Source organism: Drosophila suzukii, chromosome 3 (genome assembly GCF_043229965.1).
Source record: "Drosophila suzukii chromosome 3, CBGP_Dsuzu_IsoJpt1.0, whole genome shotgun sequence".
NCBI classification, from domain to species: domain Eukaryota; kingdom Metazoa; phylum Arthropoda; class Insecta; order Diptera; family Drosophilidae; genus Drosophila; species Drosophila suzukii.
The window spans coordinates 12,100,773-12,120,359 of NC_092082.1; the positions used below are offsets into that span (position 1 = coordinate 12,100,773).

General features: G+C 48.1%; 10 protein-coding genes across 12 annotated transcripts; 5 read left to right on the forward strand and 5 right to left on the reverse strand.

The window, feature by feature from the left end:
* Nucleotides 1–177: 177 nt before the first annotated feature.
* On the forward strand, nucleotides 178–2,717 carry Gen (XPG-like endonuclease). The gene is made up of 5 exons (XM_017080602.4): nucleotides 178–415; nucleotides 480–786; nucleotides 851–1,140; nucleotides 1,198–1,365; nucleotides 1,421–2,717. Exons 1-5 carry the CDS (start codon nucleotides 258–260, stop codon nucleotides 2,694–2,696), a joined length of 2,199 nt encoding a protein of 732 aa, XP_016936091.3. The 5' UTR covers nucleotides 178–257; the 3' UTR covers nucleotides 2,697–2,717.
* Nucleotides 2,700–6,468, reverse strand: AlaRS-m (alanine--tRNA ligase, mitochondrial). Its single transcript, XM_017080595.4, has 10 exons — nucleotides 6,209–6,468; nucleotides 5,972–6,145; nucleotides 5,768–5,913; nucleotides 5,505–5,708; nucleotides 5,154–5,438; nucleotides 4,104–5,098; nucleotides 3,892–4,048; nucleotides 3,548–3,833; nucleotides 3,264–3,484; nucleotides 2,700–3,209 (listed from the first exon to the last, which is right to left on the reverse strand). Exons 1-10 carry the CDS (start codon nucleotides 6,374–6,376, stop codon nucleotides 2,807–2,809), a joined length of 3,039 nt encoding a protein of 1,012 aa, XP_016936084.3. The 5' UTR covers nucleotides 6,377–6,468; the 3' UTR covers nucleotides 2,700–2,806.
* Nucleotides 6,469–6,514: 46 nt separating this feature from the next.
* Nucleotides 6,515–8,475, forward strand: Fitm (acyl-coenzyme A diphosphatase Fitm). The gene is made up of 3 exons (XM_017080597.4): nucleotides 6,515–6,691; nucleotides 6,764–7,368; nucleotides 7,425–8,475. Exons 2-3 carry the CDS (start codon nucleotides 6,837–6,839, stop codon nucleotides 8,162–8,164), a joined length of 1,272 nt encoding a protein of 423 aa, XP_016936086.2. The 5' UTR covers nucleotides 6,515–6,691; nucleotides 6,764–6,836; the 3' UTR covers nucleotides 8,165–8,475.
* Gdap1 (ganglioside induced differentiation associated protein 1) lies at nucleotides 8,408–10,726 on the reverse strand. Of its 3 annotated transcripts, XM_036816500.3 has the most exons (5): nucleotides 10,369–10,724; nucleotides 9,282–9,474; nucleotides 9,048–9,227; nucleotides 8,533–8,991; nucleotides 8,408–8,446 (listed from the first exon to the last, which is right to left on the reverse strand). In XM_036816500.3, exons 1-5 carry the CDS (start codon nucleotides 10,489–10,491, stop codon nucleotides 8,433–8,435), a joined length of 969 nt encoding a protein of 322 aa, XP_036672395.2. In that variant the 5' UTR covers nucleotides 10,492–10,724; the 3' UTR covers nucleotides 8,408–8,432. The 3 variants fall into 3 exon arrangements, with proteins under 3 accessions (XP_036672395.2, XP_016936090.2, XP_016936089.2); XM_017080601.4 differs by having other exon boundaries at nucleotides 8,408–8,991; nucleotides 9,048–9,224; nucleotides 10,369–10,726; XM_017080600.4 differs by having other exon boundaries at nucleotides 8,408–8,991.
* Nucleotides 10,727–11,245: 519 nt separating this feature from the next.
* Dhrs4 (Dehydrogenase/reductase 4) lies at nucleotides 11,246–12,428 on the forward strand. The gene is made up of 3 exons (XM_017080586.4): nucleotides 11,246–11,551; nucleotides 11,615–12,017; nucleotides 12,081–12,428. Exons 1-3 carry the CDS (start codon nucleotides 11,307–11,309, stop codon nucleotides 12,384–12,386), a joined length of 954 nt encoding a protein of 317 aa, XP_016936075.2. The 5' UTR covers nucleotides 11,246–11,306; the 3' UTR covers nucleotides 12,387–12,428.
* CHMP2B (Charged multivesicular body protein 2b) lies at nucleotides 12,380–13,236 on the reverse strand. The gene has a single exon (XM_017080587.4). The coding sequence runs from the start codon at nucleotides 13,116–13,118 to the stop codon at nucleotides 12,480–12,482; it is 639 nt and encodes a 212-aa protein (XP_016936076.1). The 5' UTR covers nucleotides 13,119–13,236; the 3' UTR covers nucleotides 12,380–12,479.
* A 344-nt stretch (nucleotides 13,237–13,580) lies between these two features.
* On the forward strand, nucleotides 13,581–14,343 carry Tcs5 (TP53 regulating kinase). The gene has a single exon (XM_017080590.4). It carries the CDS (start codon nucleotides 13,643–13,645, stop codon nucleotides 14,315–14,317), a length of 675 nt encoding a protein of 224 aa, XP_016936079.2. The 5' UTR covers nucleotides 13,581–13,642; the 3' UTR covers nucleotides 14,318–14,343.
* On the reverse strand, nucleotides 14,314–16,613 carry LOC108014466 (pentatricopeptide repeat-containing protein 1, mitochondrial). The gene is made up of 2 exons (XM_017080589.4): nucleotides 14,702–16,613; nucleotides 14,314–14,645 (listed from the first exon to the last, which is right to left on the reverse strand). The coding sequence occupies exons 1-2, from the start codon at nucleotides 16,520–16,522 to the stop codon at nucleotides 14,355–14,357; spliced, it is 2,112 nt and encodes a 703-aa protein (XP_016936078.2). The 5' UTR covers nucleotides 16,523–16,613; the 3' UTR covers nucleotides 14,314–14,354.
* Nucleotides 16,614–16,659: 46 nt separating this feature from the next.
* LOC108014462 (protein Asterix) lies at nucleotides 16,660–17,248 on the forward strand. Its single transcript, XM_017080584.4, has 2 exons — nucleotides 16,660–16,910; nucleotides 16,976–17,248. The coding sequence occupies exons 1-2, from the start codon at nucleotides 16,755–16,757 to the stop codon at nucleotides 17,144–17,146; spliced, it is 327 nt and encodes a 108-aa protein (XP_016936073.1). The 5' UTR covers nucleotides 16,660–16,754; the 3' UTR covers nucleotides 17,147–17,248.
* Nucleotides 17,180–18,677, reverse strand: Yod1 (Yod1 deubiquitinase). The gene has a single exon (XM_017080583.4). It carries the CDS (start codon nucleotides 18,495–18,497, stop codon nucleotides 17,418–17,420), a length of 1,080 nt encoding a protein of 359 aa, XP_016936072.2. The 5' UTR covers nucleotides 18,498–18,677; the 3' UTR covers nucleotides 17,180–17,417.
* Between the last annotated feature and the right edge of the window lie 910 nt (nucleotides 18,678–19,587).

Consider the following 19,587-nt stretch of genomic DNA (forward strand, 5'->3'; position numbering starts at 1 on the left):
AATCTGTCTTTGATTTGTTTACAATTACTTATGAAAAACATGCTTCAGTTTTAATTTGAATATGATTTACAGGAAACAAAATATTTAAAAGAATAGCCAACATTTTAAGCACCCTCATCTTTCGTCAGCTTCTAGCTAACGGCTATTAAAAGAGTCAAAACTTACTGAAAGTAGCTGAACTGGCATCACTGAAGAAGAAGACAGAGGTTTGAATTTTAGCGAATTTTTCGCGGCTTTTGTTTTAATGATTTAATTTAATGGGTGTCAAAGAATTATGGGGAGTTCTTACTCCCCATTGTGAACGTAAACCTATAAACGAACTGCGTGGGAAGAAAGTGGCCATTGATCTGGCCGGCTGGGTGTGCGAATCCCTGAATGTTGTGGACTACTTTGTGCATCCCAGGCATCATTTAAAGTGGGTTCAATAAGCACTTAATAAGTCATTATGTTTATATAATATTAAACATGTTCCTCCACAGAAACCTCTTCTTTCGCACCTGCTATTTGATTTGGGAACAGGTCACTCCGGTCTTCGTTTTGGAGGGAGTGGCTCCGAAACTCAAGAGTCAGGTAATAGCCAAAAGGAATGAGCTCCAATTTCGTGGGGTAAAACCCAAGAACTCCCCCGAGTGCGGCCAGAACCAGCCTCCCAAAGGTGACAAAGGACGCTCCCGGTTCAACCATGTCCTCAAGCAGTGCGAAACGCTTCTGCTCTCCATGGGAATCCAGTGCGTCCAAGGTCCTGGCGAGGCAGAGGCCTACTGCGCCTTCCTTAACAAGCATGGGGTGAGTTTATGGATATTTTCGCGTATTTCCCTTTAAAATAATCCAGTAAACCCGGTATCCTAAGTTAGTTGACGGCGTCATCAGCCAGGATTCGGATTGCTTTGCCTATGGAGCGATTCGGGTCTATCGCAACTTCTCGGTTTCCACACAAGGAGCTCAGGCTGCAGCCGGTGGAGCTGTGGACATCTACGACATGCGGGAGATCAAATCCCGAATGGACTTTGGTCAGCACAAGATCATTGTGATGGCTTTGCTCTGTGGCTGCGACTATTGCCCCGATGGCATCGGTGGAATTGGAAAGGATGGCGTCCTGAAGCTCTTTAACAAGTACAAGGAGACGGAGATTCTGGACAAGTAATCTAGTCGATAAGGAACCCATATTCTAAAGTGTACAGCCCACTCTCTTTTTAGGCTGAGAAAATGGCGAGGGGAAACCAATAAATACAATGCCCTGGAGATCCGAGTGGATGACAAATCCGTTTGCAGCAACTGTGGACACATTGGCAAGACCCTGAGTCACACCAAAAGTGGCTGCAGCGTTTGCCGCACTCACAAAGGCTGCGATGAAAGTCTTTGGAAGTAAGTAAAGTGCATTAACATGGTATTACTTTTATTAATTATTCTTTTCCCTCAGAGAAGAACGATTATCCATCAAAGCGGAATTGACATTGCGCCGGAAGGCCTTACAGTCTCCTGATTTTCCCAACGAGGAAATCATTGCCGAGTTCCTCAACGATCCTGCAACCATTCCAAACCTAAATCTCAACTGGCGGCAACCAAATCTGGTCAAGTTCATAAAGCAAATAGGATATCTCTTGCAATGGCCGGAAATATACTGCTTCCAGAAGTTCTTTCCCATTCTCACGCGCTGGCAGGTACAGCAATCGAAACAGGAGAAGATCCTTATCCAACCACTTGAGATCATCAAGAAGCGTACGGTGAAAGGAGTGCCCAGTTTGGAATTACGCTGGCACGATCCCAGTGGCAGTTTTAAGGGTCTTATTCCAGACCAACAGATTTCAGACTTCGAAGCGGAGCATCCCAAAGGCATTGAAGAACTTTACTACACCATTGAGCCCTTGGACATGCTGGAGACAGCGTATCCCGACTTGGTAGCTGCCTTCCTTAAGTCCAAGGAAAAGCCCGCCAAGAAAACCACTCGAAAGAAGAAAACTGTTCCCGAAGAGGAGGATAAGGAAAATGAGCCGAAATCGAAACCGAAACGAGTGGTCAGAAAGAAAAAGGCTCCTCCTGAGCAGAATCAACCTTTATTGCAACAATTCCTGGGGCGCAATAAGGAGGGTTCCTCTGCTAAGCCAAGTACTCCTGTCAAGACTTCTGCTCCACAACGCCAGCAATGCTCCACTCCCATCACCAAGTTCCTGCCTTCGGATCTGGAAAGCGACTGTGATGCTGCAGAGTTCGATATGTCGGACATAGTCAAAGGCATTATATCGAATCCGAATGCCAAACCAGCACTGACCAAACACGATGGTCACCAGCTTCACTACGAACCACTGGCTGATGATTTGAGTTTGCGGCTGGCACAGATGAGTTTGGGAAATGATGAGAAGTCCCCCGAGCTGGACAAGAAGAGGGATCTCTCGCAGATCGAACAGTTACCACAGAGCAAGCGTTTCTCCTTGGACGACAGCTTCGATCTCCTAGTCAAGGGGGATCTAAGGAAGCTAGCCAGGACTCCTGTAGAGCGGTTCAAGATGCAGCATCGTCTCAGCGAGAAGATTCCCACTCCAGTCAAGCCTTTGGCTAGCATAAGTTACTTCTTTGATCAAAGTACCGACAATGCGGATGCTTTCGAAGAACTAATGAACTCAAGTTTAGTGCCCCAAGATCAAGGGGAAAATAAAGAAGATGAGGAGGAGGATGATTTGGTGGTGATTAGTGATTAAACATTCTTTTACACTCAATAATTCCGCGGTTTATTCGCTCTTCACATTGGAAATCATTTAAAGGGCAAGCTTACAGCTAGCACATTTTGGAGGGTAATCACATTTATTAACTATAGATAAAGCTTAGCGTAAGCGTGTGCCTTGGACATTGCCTGCTCCAACTGCTCCTCGAACAGGTTTGTGACCCGCCGACCCTTCATGTTGCATACGGCATGCGGGTTCTGACCCTTGGGCGCAGCTATCTGGCCACTAAAGGTCTCGGCGAAGGATTGCAGCCAAGCGGAAGCGTTAAATTTGTCTGTGATGCAGTTGGCTGGCACGCAACAGCGCGCCTTGACCACGCCATCACACATGCTGATTACCAGGATAGGTCGATCCTGACAGAATTTGGTGGCTCTTGGCAGGGGAATCTCCTCCACGAGAGCGGAGCTGGTAATGTAGTGCAGAATGAAGGGGTGAGTATCCAAGGGTTTTTCCTGAAGCAGGTTGCGCATCTCCACATCCACAAATTCCCTAAAGAAATCGGATTATAAGAATGTTTAAAAGAACAAAGAAGATAATTTTTACTTCAGGGTTGTGCGCGAGGAATCTTTAATTCTCTTTAGCATCTCGGTGATGCGTTCCAGTGTGTCCATCTTAAACGCATATGGCAGCTTGATGTCCGTGTGCAGCATGTTGTGACGAATGGTCTGCAGTTCTGCATCCGTGGCATTTGTGAGCTTATCAGTCTGGAACTGCTTCTCGAGGAGATCCACGCGATGGCGCAGCAGAGCAGCTGTTTTTAACACCTTAAGGATAAGGAGGAGACTGTTTAGATCCACCTTTAGCATTGCTTATACAAATCTACACACATTTTCCGCCGCCTGGCCAGCCACAGCTGTGAAGGCGAACCTCGCCCGGTTGGTCTGCTTTAAATTGACGATACAGAAGCAGGATAGTTCACTGGTGTTGGTGGCATGAGTGCCGCAGCACAGCTCCTTGGAACTCAGGTGCAGCTCTGGGCTCTCCACATTGACCAGACGTAACCCCTGCTCTGGATAAACCTCGCCGGGCACCATTGTGATGTCATTCTGTTGCAGAACTTCGGCAGCACTCAGTAACTCAACCTGAACAGGAGTGGCAGAGCAGATGATGCGGCTATAATACAGAATAACTAGTTACATTTAGAAAAAATAGTAACAGAAGGACGACTAACTTGATGAGATCTTCAATGAGCTGCACATCTGCCTTTTGGATGCGCTTGCCCAGAAGTCCCAGCTCCAATTTGCAATGATCACTCGTTACAGAGCTGGAAACCTGATATGTAACCTTCTTGAAAAGCGAACGGATGGCAGCGTTTAGCAGATGGGTGGCTGAAAACAGGAGGCTATTACCAACATTTATCGCTTTTGACCTTTTCAAACTCACCTGTATGATGGCACGTGTTGAGTTGTCTTTGTTGGGCATCCACCTGCAGCTCCACCTCATCGCCAATGGCTAGCTCAAAGGCATCTGTAGGGCTGGATAGTTTGCAGACATGAACCACGCAGTCGTTGAGATGTTTGACACAGATCACATCTAGCAAATGGGGATGCTCTGGCTGGTGGAGATTGCTTACAAGGATCTTTCCCCCATCCGATTGCTGACCACCAGATTCATAGTAAAAATTGCTGGCCGTCGTCACAAGGGAGAGCAAGTCGGTGGCGGGATCCTGAATGCGACTGCCTTGGGTTCGGGACACTTCCGCATCGTTTAGGAGCATTCCCAGGACACGTGTCCTTACTGGAGGTATCTGGTATAAATCACTCTCCTTGTCGAAGGAGTAGGCATATTTATGACTGTTGTCGGTGGGCGCCAGACGCTTCGTTAGCTTCGCCTGGGCTTCGGCAATACGCTGCTCATTGATCAAGTCACTGAGTGATCCTCCCTCACTCTCTCTTTGGTTGCCCTTGGCTTTGATTTTGGCCAGACTGACCTCCGCCCTGTAGCGCTCCAAATCACAGTTCATGTTCTCCAATTCAGCCAGCTTTAGGAAGCTCTCTTCGGTAAGTCCGTAAGTATCCGTCAGCTTGTAAAGAAAGTCGCCTGGTATGGTGTTATTTGAAAACTTGCTGCGCTGCACCTGGAACTCTCGGTAGGCGGGCACAAATCCAGGACACTCCATCAGATCAATATCATCCAGATTGGGAAACTCGGTGAGCACCTCGGCAAACGCTTTGGAAGAACTCTCTCTCAGATTCTTGTACACCTCCTGCTCGTGGTTAATCAAGTCGATGACCGCCTGCTGCTTGGCCGACATCTCTGGATAGGCCTCGCCAAGCGTCTCCACCACAATAGGAACTAGTTGGGTCAACAGCTTCTCATGGGCAAAAACGTGCTCCGATATGTTGAGAGCTTTCCTCAGCACACGACGCAGTTTCTGACTGAAAAGGTTCTTCGATTAGTTAGGAAATCAAAGGAATTAAAGTGCAAAAGTACTTCTGATCTGGAAGCATTCCATCAGCCAAACAGGCGGTGACCATGCGGGCATGATCGGCTAATATTCTATAGCTGGTGTCCAATAGTGCTGCATTCTCGCCATTGGAAAAGGTACCACTGTAAGCCGGGGCCTTTGCCACCAGCTGAATGCCATCAAAGATCGGGGTAAACAAATCCGTATCATAGTTGGAGTTCTTGTTCTGCAGCACAGCCGTCAGACGCTCGAAACCCATGCCGGTGTCCACATGATGGGCGGGTAATTGAGAGATGCTGCCATCCGCATGACTAGAATGGATGATATGGAAAGTTCAATTCTCCAAATACATGGCATTTTTCTTAAAGGTTCCTCACCGATTGTACTGAATGAAGACCAGATTCCACAGCTCTGTGAGATCGGAGCGACCTGCATTCACCAACTTAGCGCGCTGCTCCACACTACCCAGATCCGGACGATGATCTATGTGGATTTCGGTGCAGGGACCACATGGCCCGGTGGCACCCATTTCCCAGAAGTTGTCGGCGCAGCCAAAGGGCAGGATTCGCGAGGCGGGAAAACTGCAATGGGGGAATACTGAATATAGGGAGAAGCTTTTAAGTTATGTAACACGCTATACCCCAGGCTCCTCCAGATCTCAAAGCATTCGAGATCGGCTGGAATGCCCAGCACCTTATCGCCTGCAAAGTAGGTGACATACAGACGACCAGGATCTATATTGTAGGGACCACGTAGTAGCTCCAAGGCCATGGAACAGGCCTCCCGCTGAAAGATTATACAAGGATCTTGATGAAATAGTAATGGAATCAAGCTAAAGACCCACCTTGAAGTAGTCCCCGAAGGACCAGTTGCCCAGCATCTCGAAGAAGGTGTGATGATAGCCATCCGTGCCCACCACGGATAGATCATTATGTTTACCACCCACACGGACGCACTTCTGCGAGTTGACCACCCGCTTGTGCGGTGCAGCGGCTGTGGCCAGGAACACCGATTTGAACTGGAAATGAAGACCATCGAATTAACAAGCAAACAATGGCATTTAATGGACCTGTTACCTCACCTGATTCATGCCCGCGTTGACGAAGGCCACGGTGGGATCGCAAAAGGGTACCACCGGGCTGGAGCGTACGAACTTGTGGCCATGACTGCCGGTGAAGTGATCCAGAAATGTCTTCCGAATCTCGCGGGCTGTCAGCACGCGCTGCAGCTGTTTGGCCGAGTTGTACATGCCGCAGTTTAATTAAAAACCGGCAATTAAAAACACGCTCGAGATGAATCTCATCGGCGAACAGCTGATCGGCTTGGCATTCGCCCCGCAGCGCGTGAAATTCCAATAAGAGCGGGGGTTTGCCATTCACCGGGCAGCGCCTTCACCAGCTGCAGCTGTTCTATTTTTTACAGGCGCAACACGTACATTTGGGCCACAATAAAAAAGTACAAAATTACCACTTAGAACAACGAAGCAGGTTAATAAAAACCTAAAAAAAGTAACTAAATTAAATAGTCAAGTAAATGTCACAGCCCTTGTACTGTTTCAACTCAGGTAGGTCGGTTTATCAACCGTTGAACTTTGACACGTACAGTTCTTCCGCTTTCACTTTCACTTTGTTCGCAGTATAACCAAAAAGGGAAAAAAACAACGCAGTTTTTTAACTGGCCCACTTTGAACCCGGGCAACAAGTCCAGCGATGGCCACCAAGAGACGACCCCTGCGACCAAATTTGGGCGGCAACCCGGGTGGCTCCTCCTCCTCCGGCTCCAATATGAACTTCAGACCCGGAGGACCCGATATCACCAGGTCAGAGGCGCGTGGAACCCGACCCACTGCGGCTCCCACTAGCATCCGCGAGATCCTGGTCATGGGCGTCATGCATCTGTGCAAGAAGATCATATTCTTCAACACCGACCTGAAGGTTGCCCTCTATCTGGGCAGTCTGTTTGTGATCTCGGTGATCGGGGACTTTGCGCCCTTCCCAAAGACCTACTTCGCCAGATCGGACAACTTGTTCAATCAATACTTTGTGAAGGTCGGCTGGGGCTGGACCCTGCTCTTCGTGGTGCCCTTTCTGGTGCTCTCGGCCTATACGATCACCTGTGGCGACCATAAACGAATGCTGAGGCACCATTTCCCGCGCATCGTCATAGCCACCTTCTTCTGGTTCTTCTGGACGAAGCTCTTTAACATTGTGGAGAACTCCTATGGACGCTGCACCACAAAAGGTGGGTCTACTGTTTCTAAAAAAGGAATTGTTAATAACCAAATGGTTTATACGCAGGCTTCCAAAGCAAATCGAGCTGCCTGAAGGCGGGACATCTGTGGAAGGGCTTTGACATATCCGGGCATGCCTTCATACTAATCCACTCCAGCCTGGTGTTGATCGAGGAGGCGCGTCCCATCATCCGCTGGGAGACCATCAAGGAGCACATCCGCAATGAGCGCCACAACCGCAGCTCGGCCGAGAATTCAGGCACAAATCCTTTGAGGACTCTCAACGAGGAGCAAATGCGCAGCCTGCAGTTCTTGTACAAACGCTTGACGCCCATTATCCGCACCCTGTTCATCGGCATGGCGGCTCTGCAGCTGCTGTGGGACATAATGCTGGTGGGCACTATGTTGTACTACCACCGCATGATCGAGAAGGTGATCAGCGGCATTGTTGCCATACTCACCTGGTACTTCACCTACCGCTTCTGGTATCCCACGCCTGGTCTGCTGCCGGAGGCGCCTGGAAATGGAAGCTTCAGCTACCAACGTGAGATACCCACTTTCCCCTTCAAGCGACCCTCGCATTTATCAACGGGAGCCGCCGCCACGAGCTCTGGATCCAACAGCTCGAAGACGAACCTTAATGGCAAGGCGGCAACGACGGGCGTGCCCAGGGATCAGCAGATGCCCACTTTTATGGGTATGCCGCTGTTCACCAGTCCGAAGGCGGCCAGTGCCGCTGCCACTTTGCTAATGACCGAGCAGCAAAGGCGGGAGAGGGATCGTGAGCAACAAACGCTGGAGAGCTGAGCTCCCGTTGGGGATCCACTTGGCGACCGCAGCAGCCATCAAGCATAGCAGGAATTGATAATTAGGTGACGGATTGGAATTTATACCAAATTTTTGTATATTCAGCGACGATGAATTATGATGAATCAAAGATATTACTAAGCAGCCGAGGCTGGCACTGGATCGCGATCTGCTCCTCATTCTCCTCCTCCTCCGCCGACTCTTACCATGACACCCCAGCATCCTTCATCAGCAGTGCGTAGCTTTAAGCGTTCTTATGTTCGTGTGTTTATATGTGCCCAACTTTAACAGTAAAAGGATTTGTTAACAAAGTCTCGAGTCCCGATCCTCCGCTCACTTGTGCGCGAAGGCGGCGAACATGGCCATACCCAGGAAGCCGGCTCCCGCTCCAAGCTTGTAGTTACCAGGCGTTTTCATCCACATCTCGCGCAGGATAGCAAAGTTGCTTGGCTGCAGGCGGTGGAAGGATTCGCGCTGCCGGAAGCGCAGGAAGTAGGCCTCCACTTGTGGCAGTTTTCCAAAGGCCCAGAAGTGATTCTCGAAACCCAGCTGGTACAGGCGATGCAGCAGCAATCCCAGTGAGATATCTGCCACGCTTAGCTCGTCTCCGGTCAGCCATTCGCTACGCGGCGCTTGGGCAGATAGCTCCTGCTCCACGTAGAGCAGAAAGTGACGCACTGCATCTAGAACTTTCTGGAAATCCTCGCGGGAGGAGGCTAACTCATGGCGGCGCACTTGGATGTCTAGCTTGTGCTGCAGTGCTGCCTTGTTGGTCGACTGATCGTCCACGGAGTGTCGTAGCAGGTCCAAGACCTTTTCGTTGTTTTCTGCGGGAAGTAGAGATCTTAACTTCGGGTTTATCGATGAGGCAGGAGTAACTTACTCAGGCAAGACTGTCGCACAGGTCCTATAAAAGGCGCCTTGGGCACCAGCTTCAGATCATCGTGGATGAAGGAACCTAAGCTAAGAGTTCCCACTGGCAGGCGGGCAATGGCTTGCTCGAGGACCAACATCTGGTCGAATTCCTTGGAGTTGTGTGCGGGCTTCAGCGAACGATGAGCTCCTAAAATATAAAAGTTTATTACGTAATCATAAAAGCTATTGAGCGATGAATTACCTCCTCGGAACTTGCTCTCCACATAGTTGATAATGTGCGTTGAGCTAGGAATGACGAAGGCTCCATCCTGGAGCACTGGCACATCGCCCTTGGGATTCAAATTTAGGAACCAATTCGAGTACTGCTCGCCGTTGCACAGGTCCACCACATAAGGAAAGAAGTCGATTTTCTTCTCGTAAAAAACCATGAGAACCTAAAAAATGATTTGATATCTTTAAAATCAGTTTACTTTCTTATGTTATTCAGATTCTTTATGTTATGATCGTTGAATAATCAATAGAATAACAAATTTTTTTATTTTTTTTATCATAAAGAGAATTGAATTAGTGATAATGTATGAATACAGAAATTTAATTTAGAGATTTAATAAAGTTGTTTTCCAGTTAATCCCCTTCATTGAAAGGTTTAATACAATTGAAAAAAGGGAACTTTTAGGTGATTCAGTAGAGCGTAATTATAATTAAAAAAAAATTTATATTTTTATCTCTAATTAAATATGTACTTTAATTGGGACTTTTTCATAATCTTTAGCTCAGTTTTAGTATATAAAAAACAGAATTTTGCTTTGGGAGCTGAACCCCGTTTTCAATTATTGGCTTCATTTAATTATAGACTTAACAGCACAAAAATAAAATTAATTTATTTCGCTTCAGTTATTATACTACGATATGCTACTGTAGATTCGTTTGGAAGTTTGTTTATTTTCGCGTTTGTATTATTTTGTTTTTTCCACTCAATCCGCCTCATTAGCACCTGCAGTGGCTATGTAAACAGTGTATAATTTAATCCTATGCTGTCATAATATCCAGACCCCCGTCCAAAATCTAGAGAACTCCACTACATTTCCGAAATGCCACCCGCCAAGTCATGCTCCATTGCACCCGAGAGCAGAATCAGAGAGATTTAATGAAGATCGTGGGTGGAGAACCTTCACGGCGGGGGCATCCCATCATTACATCGAAAAAATAAAACACCCGATGACGATTCCAACTGCCAATGATTAGTTTTGTAATTTTGCGACATTAGCGTATGGATCTGGTTGGGCAAATGATTTTTCAGAGATCACATGATTAATGCGGTTACTAACTTTTTGCGCATGGAAGTTGTACGGATGAAAGAAGAGCACTGGTTTGTTGTCCGGAAGATCCGGGGCCTTGAAGTCCTGCAAAGTGGGCGGCAGAGCCTCGATCTCCTTGGTCTGATCACTCATTATTATTATTTTTAATGTATTTATTATGGTTTAATTTAGTATTAATATCTTTCTTAAGTTATCGTTAGTTTGTCGATTAAGTTTCCACTAGCATTAGGGCTTTTCTCATATCACATGCCTCGCCGACGGTTGCGAAAACTAACTAACAAAGCCGTAAGCGCGTGCCGGATTGAATCGGAAAACCGGAGACTTGCGAACTGCTTCCGCCGACGACTACGTCTAAAGTGAAGTCAGATCTGGGGAAGGTGAAGCTAAAGCCGCTCGGTTCGCCTATTAATTTGCACTTTCGGCGGTTCGCTCTATAGAGTCTATAGTCACATATATGTTTTGGACCCCAAAACACTCCATTATGTCAAGCGATTCGCTCTCTTTTTGCGGTTTTGTTTGTCATACTTATTTATCTTTGTTTATATTATTACGAAACAGAGCGTTTATCTTGCTATACGGAGATTTTCTTTTCAAAAAATCTTATCTGCCAATGACTGGGGGATGAGTGAGTGGGTCTAAATGGAACAATACAATGTATAACCTTTAGATCACTAATATTTTAAGCCACATTATTAATAACTAAATGGGTTATTAGTTTTTCTTTCTTTAAATAATTATAGAACCTTAAAGATGACTTTATAAGGAATTTGAATTTACCGCCATTATCGTATAAAGCTTTTCCACCGCTATGAATGGCAAAACGCTTGAAAGAAGAAGATTTGGTAAACAACTTAAGAGATTTGCGCCCATAGTATAGTAGTTAAAAAAGGAAAATCAATTATTAGGCAACGAATCTCTGGATCGTTGTAGCAAGTCCTTCCTCTAAAATGTTTCATCTAAGCAAACAACTGGTGGTCAGGGCTCCAAAGATCCGTTTGACCGCTTGTGCTGTGAGTGGAAGTGGTCAAAGTTCAAGTCTCGATCAAAACAGCAACAATTGTGGCCTGGAACTTGCTGGCCCTAATCTCAATCGATGCCACAAACGTTTGTCCAGCACTAGTCAAAGTTCGCACGCCAGTCCAATGAAGCGTTTAGCAGGAAAAGTAGCCGTGGTCACTGCCTCCACAGATGGGTAAGAATATGAAAAGCAAACTCCATCAGATTCCCCGTTTTCATCCTGGTTAAACCCCTTCAGCATTGGCTTTGCCATCGCCAAAAGACTGGCTGAAGATGGCGCTGCCGTGGTCATCAGCAGTCGGAAGCAAAAGAACGTGGTCTCTGCTCTGGCGGAGCTGCGAAAACTGAACCTTAACGTACATGGACTCAAATGCCATGTCAGCGAGCCGGAGGATCGTAAACAGCTATTCGAGGAGACCATCAGCAAGTTTGGCAAACTTAACATCCTGGTCAGCAATGCCGCCACCAATCCTGCCGTCGGTGGAGTCCTCGAGTGCGACGAAAAGGTGTGGGACAAGATCTTCGACGTGAATGTGAAGAGCTCCTACCTGCTGGCCAAAGAGGCATTGCCTCTCCTGCGCCAACAGAAGAACTCCAGCATTGTTTTCGTCTCCTCCATTGCGGGCTACGATGCCTTTGAGGTTAGTCCCCTTATCTACGATTCATTGGTTCTGTAGCTTATCTGCTTTACCTTAATCTCATAGCTACTAGGCGCCTACTCCGTCAGTAAGACGGCGCTGATTGGCTTGACCAAGGCGGCGGCCAAGGATCTGGCTCCCGAGGGCATCCGCGTAAACTGCCTGGCCCCCGGCGTCATCAGGACGAAGTTCTCCAAAGCTCTGTACGAGAATGAGTCGGCAAATGAGGCCGCTTTAAGCAAGATACCCATGGGTCGCCTGGGCACCAGCGAAGAGATGGCCGGGGTGGTCTCCTTCTTGGTCTCTGAGGATGCGGCTTACATTACGGGCGAGTCCATTGTGGCCAGCGGCGGAATGTCAGCTCGTTTGTAAGCGGTGTACATAAATATATATTTCCTTACGGGCTATGGATAACAGCGGTGTTCACAGTAATTATAAAACAGAATGGAAAATGACGGACAAAGACTATGAGGAGCGCAGCTTGGCCAGCTGATCGGCAATGTCCTTTTCGGTGCGCTTGCCGCTCGTCTCAAAGTCTGAGGTTCCCGTGGCCGGGATGCTGGACATCTTGCCGGAGATCTCGATGCCGATCTCGTCGAGCACCTTGTTGACCACGGCATTGGACTCCTCCTCGTCGCCAGACTCGTTCAGCATGTCGTCCAGTGTGTCGTTGATCATCTCGTCGGTCATCTCCATTTTCATGTTGGCCGCCTGGAATTGGCGAACTGTCTCCCCAATGGCCTCCGGTCGCATCACCTTGTTCATCTCGCCCATTGTCTTGGCCGTGGTGCCCATGGCCTCGCTGAGGGCGATATTGGCGCCCATGTTCTTGTTCTGGTAGCCAATGGACTGGATCTTCCCGGAGGCTGCGTAGGTTCGGGACTTTTGCTTTCTGATCTCCACCAACTGCTTGGCCAGGATGCGGCAGGCATCGTTGTTGCCCGCGGCGGCATTTCGTCGGATCTCCAGTTCCAGCTTGCGCTCCTCCTCCTCCATTTTCCTCCGCTCCCGTTCGATGTCCCTGGTGGCCTTGCGCAGGGATCGATCGTTCTCCCGCTGCTGCTCCTTCACGGTGGGCTTCTTTCCGAACAGATTGTTGAACATTTTGGGATTTTGTGCGACTTTAGACCTAGTTTCTCGACTTCTGGTGATGTTGTGATGGGTTTTCCTGATGATGAATCACCTAGGAGACTGGATTGGAGCTGTCTGAATAAATATCAAAACAGCAACAGCTGTCCAGGCGTTTCGCTGTGACTGTCTGATTTGGGTATGGGCGCAGGGGCCAAACTTATAAGGGGCCGATAAATAGAGGACTAAGTTATTTGAGTAAAAGTTGTTGAAAATTTTAAAAGCGTTAGTCACGAAGTGTTTTTTCAAAGATATGTCACTTGGCTTCTTCTTTAAAAAAAACTAAGGTAGTTGTAAATTATATGCTAAAATATTTTAGTTCAGTTTTAGATCCTTTTTTTTTATAAAAATGGTTGACATAGATTTCAAAAGCCATTAAATGCAGGAACTTGAAAATCCATAAGCTCTAACCCCTGTTCATCTACGCCCATGTTTGGAGTTGCCACTTCTTGTTTTTAACGAAAGCACCGGCATTGTTTTTAACTGAACTGAATTAAAAAATGTCCGTGGAAATCCTTAATCAAGGCGCCGAGGGACGCCTGTATCTGGGTGATTTCAAAGGAGAACCCTGTCTGATCAAGGAGCGGTTCGTGAAGAAGTATCGTCATCCTGAACTGGACACCCAGATCACGCGGCAACGCATGAAAGCCGAGGCAAAGGCGTCTGGCAGATGTCTCGCCGCTGGGATCCTGGCTCCAAAGATCCTTCACTCGGATCTCAACAGCCACAAGCTGTATATGGAATACTTTGACAAAGCCAAGACGGCAAAGCAGTTCATCCAGGAGACAGTGGCCAACCAGGCTGAGGATCTGGCCAAGAAGTCCCTTGTGGAGTTCTGCACGAGGATTGGCGCAATAATTGGAAAAATGCACTCCAATCACATAATACACGGCGATCTGACCACTTCCAACATCCTCATTAATCCAAAGGGCGGGGATTACGATGTTATACTGATAGATTTCGGATTAAGCCACTACAATCAGGCCACCGAGGACAAAGGCGTGGATCTGTACGTCCTGGAAAGGGCGCTATTGAGCACCCACAGCGAGCAGCCGTATCTCTTCGAGCACATCCTCACCGAGTATCGCAGGGAGTGCGGTAAGGACGAACAGGCCGTGCTGTCGAAGTTCGAGGAGGTAAGAGCCCGAGGACGCAAGCGGACCATGATCGGTTAACAAATAATAAAGTTTAATCGAAGTTATACTGTTGAACTTATTCTATCCTCTTTAAAGGCTCTCTGGGAGGGTCATCTCGCAGCTCATCTATCTTTATCTTCTTGATGTACTTCCGCTGTTTGGTTTTGTGTTTGAGTTGTTCGTGTTTGAGAGGTTCCATGCCTTCAACGGGCGGCAGCTTAAACTTCTCATATGGACGCTCCTTTATCTTTGCAATGGCATCTTCCAGCTTGAGACCAGCCAAGCCCAGTTCCTCGTAGTACAGGCGGTATTTATCACAGAATTTTGAGTGTCCCTTCTTGAAGGCGGCAGTCTTGGTCGAGGGATGCTAAAGGAGATCATAAATAATGAGTTGGCCATAACAAATCGCAGTGCTAAACTCACCCTGGCATCAATTGCTCTGGCGCAGCCCCTGTGAAAGTTGTGCAGATGGCGGAGGAAGGATTCATTGGGCTTAATGCCCTCCTCCAGACTCAACTGAATGATCTCGTTGATGTAGCCAAAGGATTTGTTGGCGCAACCCTGTCTTAGCATGGCGCCCAGGATGGGCATGTTCATCTTAATGCCCGCCTCCTTCATCTGTTGCAGCAGTTCTCTGGCCTCCTCTTGGGTACGACATCCCAAAGCGAGAACACCATAGGTAACAATATCTGGACGCAATCCGGCCGTGCGAATCATGGTGAGCACTTCGCGAGCACTTTCATAATCAAAACGCATTGAACGCTTTTTGATCAGTATGTTGAAGAAGTCTATGTCCGCTTTAAGTCCTATTTTGCGCACAAAAGTCAGAAGTTGCTTCTCCGCAGAGTTAGTAGGTGGAATTACCTCCAACATTGTGGTAAAGGTTTCGATATTCGGTGTGATATTGTACTGCTTCATGTGCTCCAAGAAACCGGTGAGGCCGCCGAGGAGCAAGAACCGCTCATGTGGTCGGGTAACCTCCTCCAAGGCCACCAAACTGCCCAGATGGGGTCGAGGCAACAGGAGATTGGGCAGTTCCAGTTCGCTTGCGGTTGTGGACACCTCGATTTGAGCAGGCAAAGAATTATTGCTTTGAGAAATACTAGGTAAGTCATCTTTTTGTCCCTCCTCCAACTGAAGAATGGGCTTTCTGCTAGCTGCTGCCGGAGCAATCTGGGCGAGAACCTCCCGCATCGAATCCAAGTCACCAAATCCACAATCCCTTGCACACCTCAACATCGCATTGAAGCTATAGTAGTCCGGACTGATGCCGCTCTGCAACATCTTGTGCCAGGTGAGCAGAGCATGCCGGAAACCGTGCTCCGAGTTGCTGGCACATGCCTGCAGCAGAAAGTTGTATGTATCGGCATTCAGTTCCAGCTGGCGCTCCTTCATCTCGTCGGCCAGCATGTACGCGGTGTCCACATCCCCGCATCTTCCATAGGCCTTGATCATGGCATTGTAGTTCTTCACATTCGGTTCGTAGCCCTTCTCCAGCATGTTCTCGCGCAGAATTTGGGCCTTGGCCAGGCCATCACTCAGGGATGGAGCATTCGCACAGGCGTTGAAGAGCGAGGTGTAGGTTCCGCCGGTCACCTGGAGACCTCGTTGACGCATCTTGGTGTACAGGGAGAAGGCCTTGCGTGTATAGCCCGCCTTGGCACAACCACTGATAAGCAGGTTGTAGATGTACTTGTCCGGCTTGGCGCGATCCTCTCGCAGCATTCTTTGCTCCAGCACGGCAATGGCCTCGTTCAGGCGGTTCGCCTTCAGGTGATCCTTAATCTGGCGGGCATACTCAACAGCCTGCAGTTTCTTGGAACGCCGCGTGGGATTGCTGATGAATTCCTCTTCCTCGACATCTCCAGGGTCCTCGGTTTCATTTATCTTGGCATCGCCAAATGTATCCGGATCCCCAAAGTCCTGCACCTTTTTGGGGGATTTCTCCTTGAGCTTCTTCTGTGGTCTGAATTTCTGGCGCTCCTTGGGTGCTTCTGCGACAGGTTCCTCAAGAAATTCTTCGCGGAAAGGATTCTGATTCCGGTTGGCCTCTCGTTTGGTCTGTAAACCGGCTTCCTGATCCGTAATCCTCACGTGCAGCAGGCGACTTTGTGCCCACGACCAGGATGCAGAAGGCACCTCTGGCTGAGCGATGTTATAACCATTTAATCCTCTCCTGCGCGCGTTAATTTGCAAGCCACGCATGTGGGAGGCCATTGAACGGCCAAGTAACCGCAGAGCCATGGTTTCTCTTGCAATTTTCTGTGATTTTTATGTAATTAAATAACTATTTCAAACGTGCTTGCCGCCGCGATGTAAATAAAGAAACAGCTGATTGGAGGAGTTGCCACCTGCTGAAAAAAAACCATTCCCAAGAAAACTCGTACAAAACGACTGCCATTCACATTCCTCGCATACGGGCCCTGCAATCTGACCTGGTTTTGGATCAAATTAGTGAAAATTAAATAAATTAAACATGAGCATGACAGTGGACCCGCGCCGCAAGGAGAAGATTAACCGCTACAAGGCGCCCAAGAACCAGGGCCAAAGTGGCAGCGCCAACGAGGACATGATGCCGGACTACATGAACATTCTGGGGATGATTTTCTCCATGTGTGGACTGATGATGAAGGTAGTGTACCCAGTGATAAAACCCAAATGACTTGGCAGTTATCTTTATTTACTCCAACCCCTCAGCTCAAATGGTGCGCCTGGTTTGCGCTGTACTGCTCCTGCATCAGTTTCGCCAGCTCCAGGGCCAGTGACGATGCCAAACAGGTGCTCTCCTCCTTCATGCTGAGCGTCAGCGCGGTGGTCATGTCCTATCTACAGAATCCCGCAGCCATGACTCCGCCCTGGGCCTCCTAGCACTGGATGCAGGTAGTCCAACTCCAAGCCTAGTCTAGTGTAGATGAAGGTGTAAACTTTATTGCGTTCCGAAATGGATTAAAGAAGGACTAAATATGAGAACATGCGGCTGGGCTTTAAAAACAATAACTTATGTAGGCGGTGATGTGGAGGTAGTACAATTTAGCTACTGCGATGACTCCTCGCACTGCGATTGTGGCTAGGTGGTGAGCAGGTAGTAGGCGAACAGCATGAAAGCCACAATGTAGACGGTGCCGAAGATCAGGACGTATTAAATCTCCCCGAAGCGCTTGTGTCCGGTCTGCTTGGCGTGTTCCTGGGCCTGCACCTGGCCCACAAGCCTCACATCGCACTGCATGCAGCGCAGCGTGAACTTGTCTACATTGGTGTATTGGCGGGAGGACTGCGCCTCGTTGGCCAGCTGCTCGGCCTGCTGGTAGACGCCCAGTTCCTCCACCGGAAAGATAGTGGCCGGCGCAGCACTCTGCGAGGTCTCCATGTACAGCGGATCGTAGTGGATGCCATCGAATAGCAGAAAGACGCGCAGTCCAAAGTTCTTGTCCTCGCCAAATCGATTGATAATGGCATTTTGAATGTCCACCACATCGATCTCGATGCCATAGTAGTTGGACAGTATGGACACCTCGATGGCGCCGCCCCACGAGTCCGCCTTCTGTATCCAGGCGCAGTACTCCGCATTCGACTTGCCCAGCACGGCATCGTTGTAGCTCTGCGGATCGGCGGCCACCTCCTGGGCGATGATATGACGCATCATTTCGCTGCCCTCGTTGTCCACCTTGCCGTTGAGCACGAATCGAATGCTGGTAAATAGGCACGAGTTGTCCGCCGGCACTACCTTCTTCAGCAGGATGCCGTTGAAGTCGCCGTTTGGCCCGCTTTCCGTGGGCGCCACTGGCAGCTGGAGTTCCGGCACCTGGCCGGGAGCGCCTCCGGTTTCCTGCAAAAGCTGTGCCTCCTCCTCGGCCTGCAGACGACGCGCCAGCGCCTCGTCATCCTCCATAGTGTGGGAGGCACCAGGCACAAAGGGTGTGGCAGTGTTGGTGGGAGCTGGGGCGGCAGCAGACGCCGGAACAGGAGCAGCCTTCTCCTCCACAATCAGGGTCTCGCCGCTGTTAATCCCGATTGTCTTAAGGTCGCGCTGTTCCTGCTGCTGCGAGAGGTCCAGTGGCTTGGGCGGATAGCCCACGAGCACATGCAGCTGGGGGGCTTGAATGGCAGTGGCCTGGACTATTTTCGTTTTCAGCTCCCCCAGCGTCGTATGCTCGTTCAGGTCGTTGACAATGAATTGACCTTTTTTGGACTTGAGCTTCACACTGAACGAACCCGTCATCGTGTACGCTTAATCTCCTCCTGGGATTGTTTGGTTGGGCTTTGCCTAATTTTGAATTTTATAATGACCACGATTCGCTAACTTATATATTGTCTAATTTGGGTTTCTTTTTCCTATATGTATATTTTTTTCTTTTTTTTATTGTTTAAGTAAAGATGGAAGTAGTGTCGATTGTTAAAGTTGCTTCGTGTATATCGATTTGCTTTCACCTCTAAGCTTAGGTCTAGCGCTGCCAGATAGTTTATTTTGGGTTTGGGCTGGCAGTGCCGTCAGGCAATGGCGCCAAAATGCACAATTTGAAAATGAATTACTTAAATGTTTTAAGTTCAAAAGAAAAAATAAAATGAAAGTCGATGTTCCGAACTCAGAAGTGCCTTTATTGCCGATAAGTCGCCGGCGTCTTTTTTAACGCAGATTTAGAAGGCATTTTAAAATAATTTGACAGACTTATCGAGACTTTTTATATTTTAGTAAACTTTTTCTATTTTACTTATTTTTGTTCGTGTACATTAATACATTTTGCTAGGACGCCTATATTTTTCCCACCTACAGACTATTACCTACGCTATTCTACATGTATAATACCCAATCCTCTACATTTTCAAAAGTTGGCAGCGCGGCTTCTTAAAAACAGCGGCTGAAATTTAAATTTCTCTGTCTTATCAAGCTTTTTAAGACCGGCTACTGAAGCTCTTCCATCCTCCACACTTAAAAAGGTAACTATTTTCGGTTGATTCGGTTACGCCCGCCTATTATGCAGGTGTGAACAAGAAACTAATGGCTGATCGCAACGTTAAGGCCAATGTCAAGACGCTAATTAGTATTTCGCAGAGAATACGCTCGCAGCTAATGGCCTAGTCAAATAGAACCCAGAACCAAGGAAACACCGATTAGCAAAAAAGAAGCCAAGCCAAGCCACAAGTCAACAAATTGCCCAAACATCAGGCTCAAAAGACCAACAATGGAACCACAAAAAAATATTAACAGACTTTAAAAAAAGGGAAACTCGCCTTTGTTATCGCCAGTGCTCCACATGCGTGTTGGACTAAAATCACTTTTAATAGTCCAAACAAATTGATTCCCCTGCCCC

Coding starts and splice junctions, on each gene's coding strand:
- LOC108014462 (XM_017080584.4), top strand. CDS start 16,755: ATGAGCATGACAGTGGACCCGCGCCGCAAGGAGAAGATTAACCGCTAC. Junction 16,911..16,975: donor TGTGTGGACTGATGATGAAG/GTAGTGTACCCA, acceptor CCAACCCCTCAG/CTCAAATGGTGCGCCTGGTT.
- Gdap1 (XM_017080600.4), bottom strand. CDS start 10,491: ATGAGTGATCAGACCAAGGAGATCGAGGCTCTGCCGCCCACTTTGCAG. Junction 9,475..10,368: donor ACAACTTCCATGCGCAAAAA/GTTAGTAACCGC, acceptor ATCATTTTTTAG/GTTCTCATGGTTTTTTACGA. Junction 9,228..9,281: donor GGAGAGCAAGTTCCGAGGAG/GTAATTCATCGC, acceptor TTTATATTTTAG/GAGCTCATCGTTCGCTGAAG.
- Fitm (XM_017080597.4), top strand. CDS start 6,837: ATGGCCACCAAGAGACGACCCCTGCGACCAAATTTGGGCGGCAACCCG. Junction 7,369..7,424: donor TGGACGCTGCACCACAAAAG/GTGGGTCTACTG, acceptor GTTTATACGCAG/GCTTCCAAAGCAAATCGAGC.
- AlaRS-m (XM_017080595.4), bottom strand. CDS start 6,376: ATGTACAACTCGGCCAAACAGCTGCAGCGCGTGCTGACAGCCCGCGAG. Junction 4,049..4,103: donor CAACACGTGCCATCATACAG/GTGAGTTTGAAA, acceptor TCCTGTTTTCAG/CCACCCATCTGCTAAACGCT. Junction 3,834..3,891: donor CTCATTGAAGATCTCATCAA/GTTAGTCGTCCT, acceptor TCTGTATTATAG/CCGCATCATCTGCTCTGCCA.
- CHMP2B (XM_017080587.4), bottom strand. CDS start 13,118: ATGTTCAACAATCTGTTCGGAAAGAAGCCCACCGTGAAGGAGCAGCAG.
- Tcs5 (XM_017080590.4), top strand. CDS start 13,643: ATGTCCGTGGAAATCCTTAATCAAGGCGCCGAGGGACGCCTGTATCTG.
- Yod1 (XM_017080583.4), bottom strand. CDS start 18,497: ATGACGGGTTCGTTCAGTGTGAAGCTCAAGTCCAAAAAAGGTCAATTC.
- Dhrs4 (XM_017080586.4), top strand. CDS start 11,307: ATGTTTCATCTAAGCAAACAACTGGTGGTCAGGGCTCCAAAGATCCGT. Junction 11,552..11,614: donor GTCACTGCCTCCACAGATGG/GTAAGAATATGA, acceptor AAACCCCTTCAG/CATTGGCTTTGCCATCGCCA. Junction 12,018..12,080: donor CGGGCTACGATGCCTTTGAG/GTTAGTCCCCTT, acceptor TTAATCTCATAG/CTACTAGGCGCCTACTCCGT.
- LOC108014466 (XM_017080589.4), bottom strand. CDS start 16,522: ATGGCTCTGCGGTTACTTGGCCGTTCAATGGCCTCCCACATGCGTGGC. Junction 14,646..14,701: donor CCAGAGCAATTGATGCCAGG/GTGAGTTTAGCA, acceptor GATCTCCTTTAG/CATCCCTCGACCAAGACTGC.
- Gen (XM_017080602.4), top strand. CDS start 258: ATGGGTGTCAAAGAATTATGGGGAGTTCTTACTCCCCATTGTGAACGT. Junction 416..479: donor CATCCCAGGCATCATTTAAA/GTGGGTTCAATA, acceptor GTTCCTCCACAG/AAACCTCTTCTTTCGCACCT. Junction 1,141..1,197: donor GAGACGGAGATTCTGGACAA/GTAATCTAGTCG, acceptor CTCTCTTTTTAG/GCTGAGAAAATGGCGAGGGG.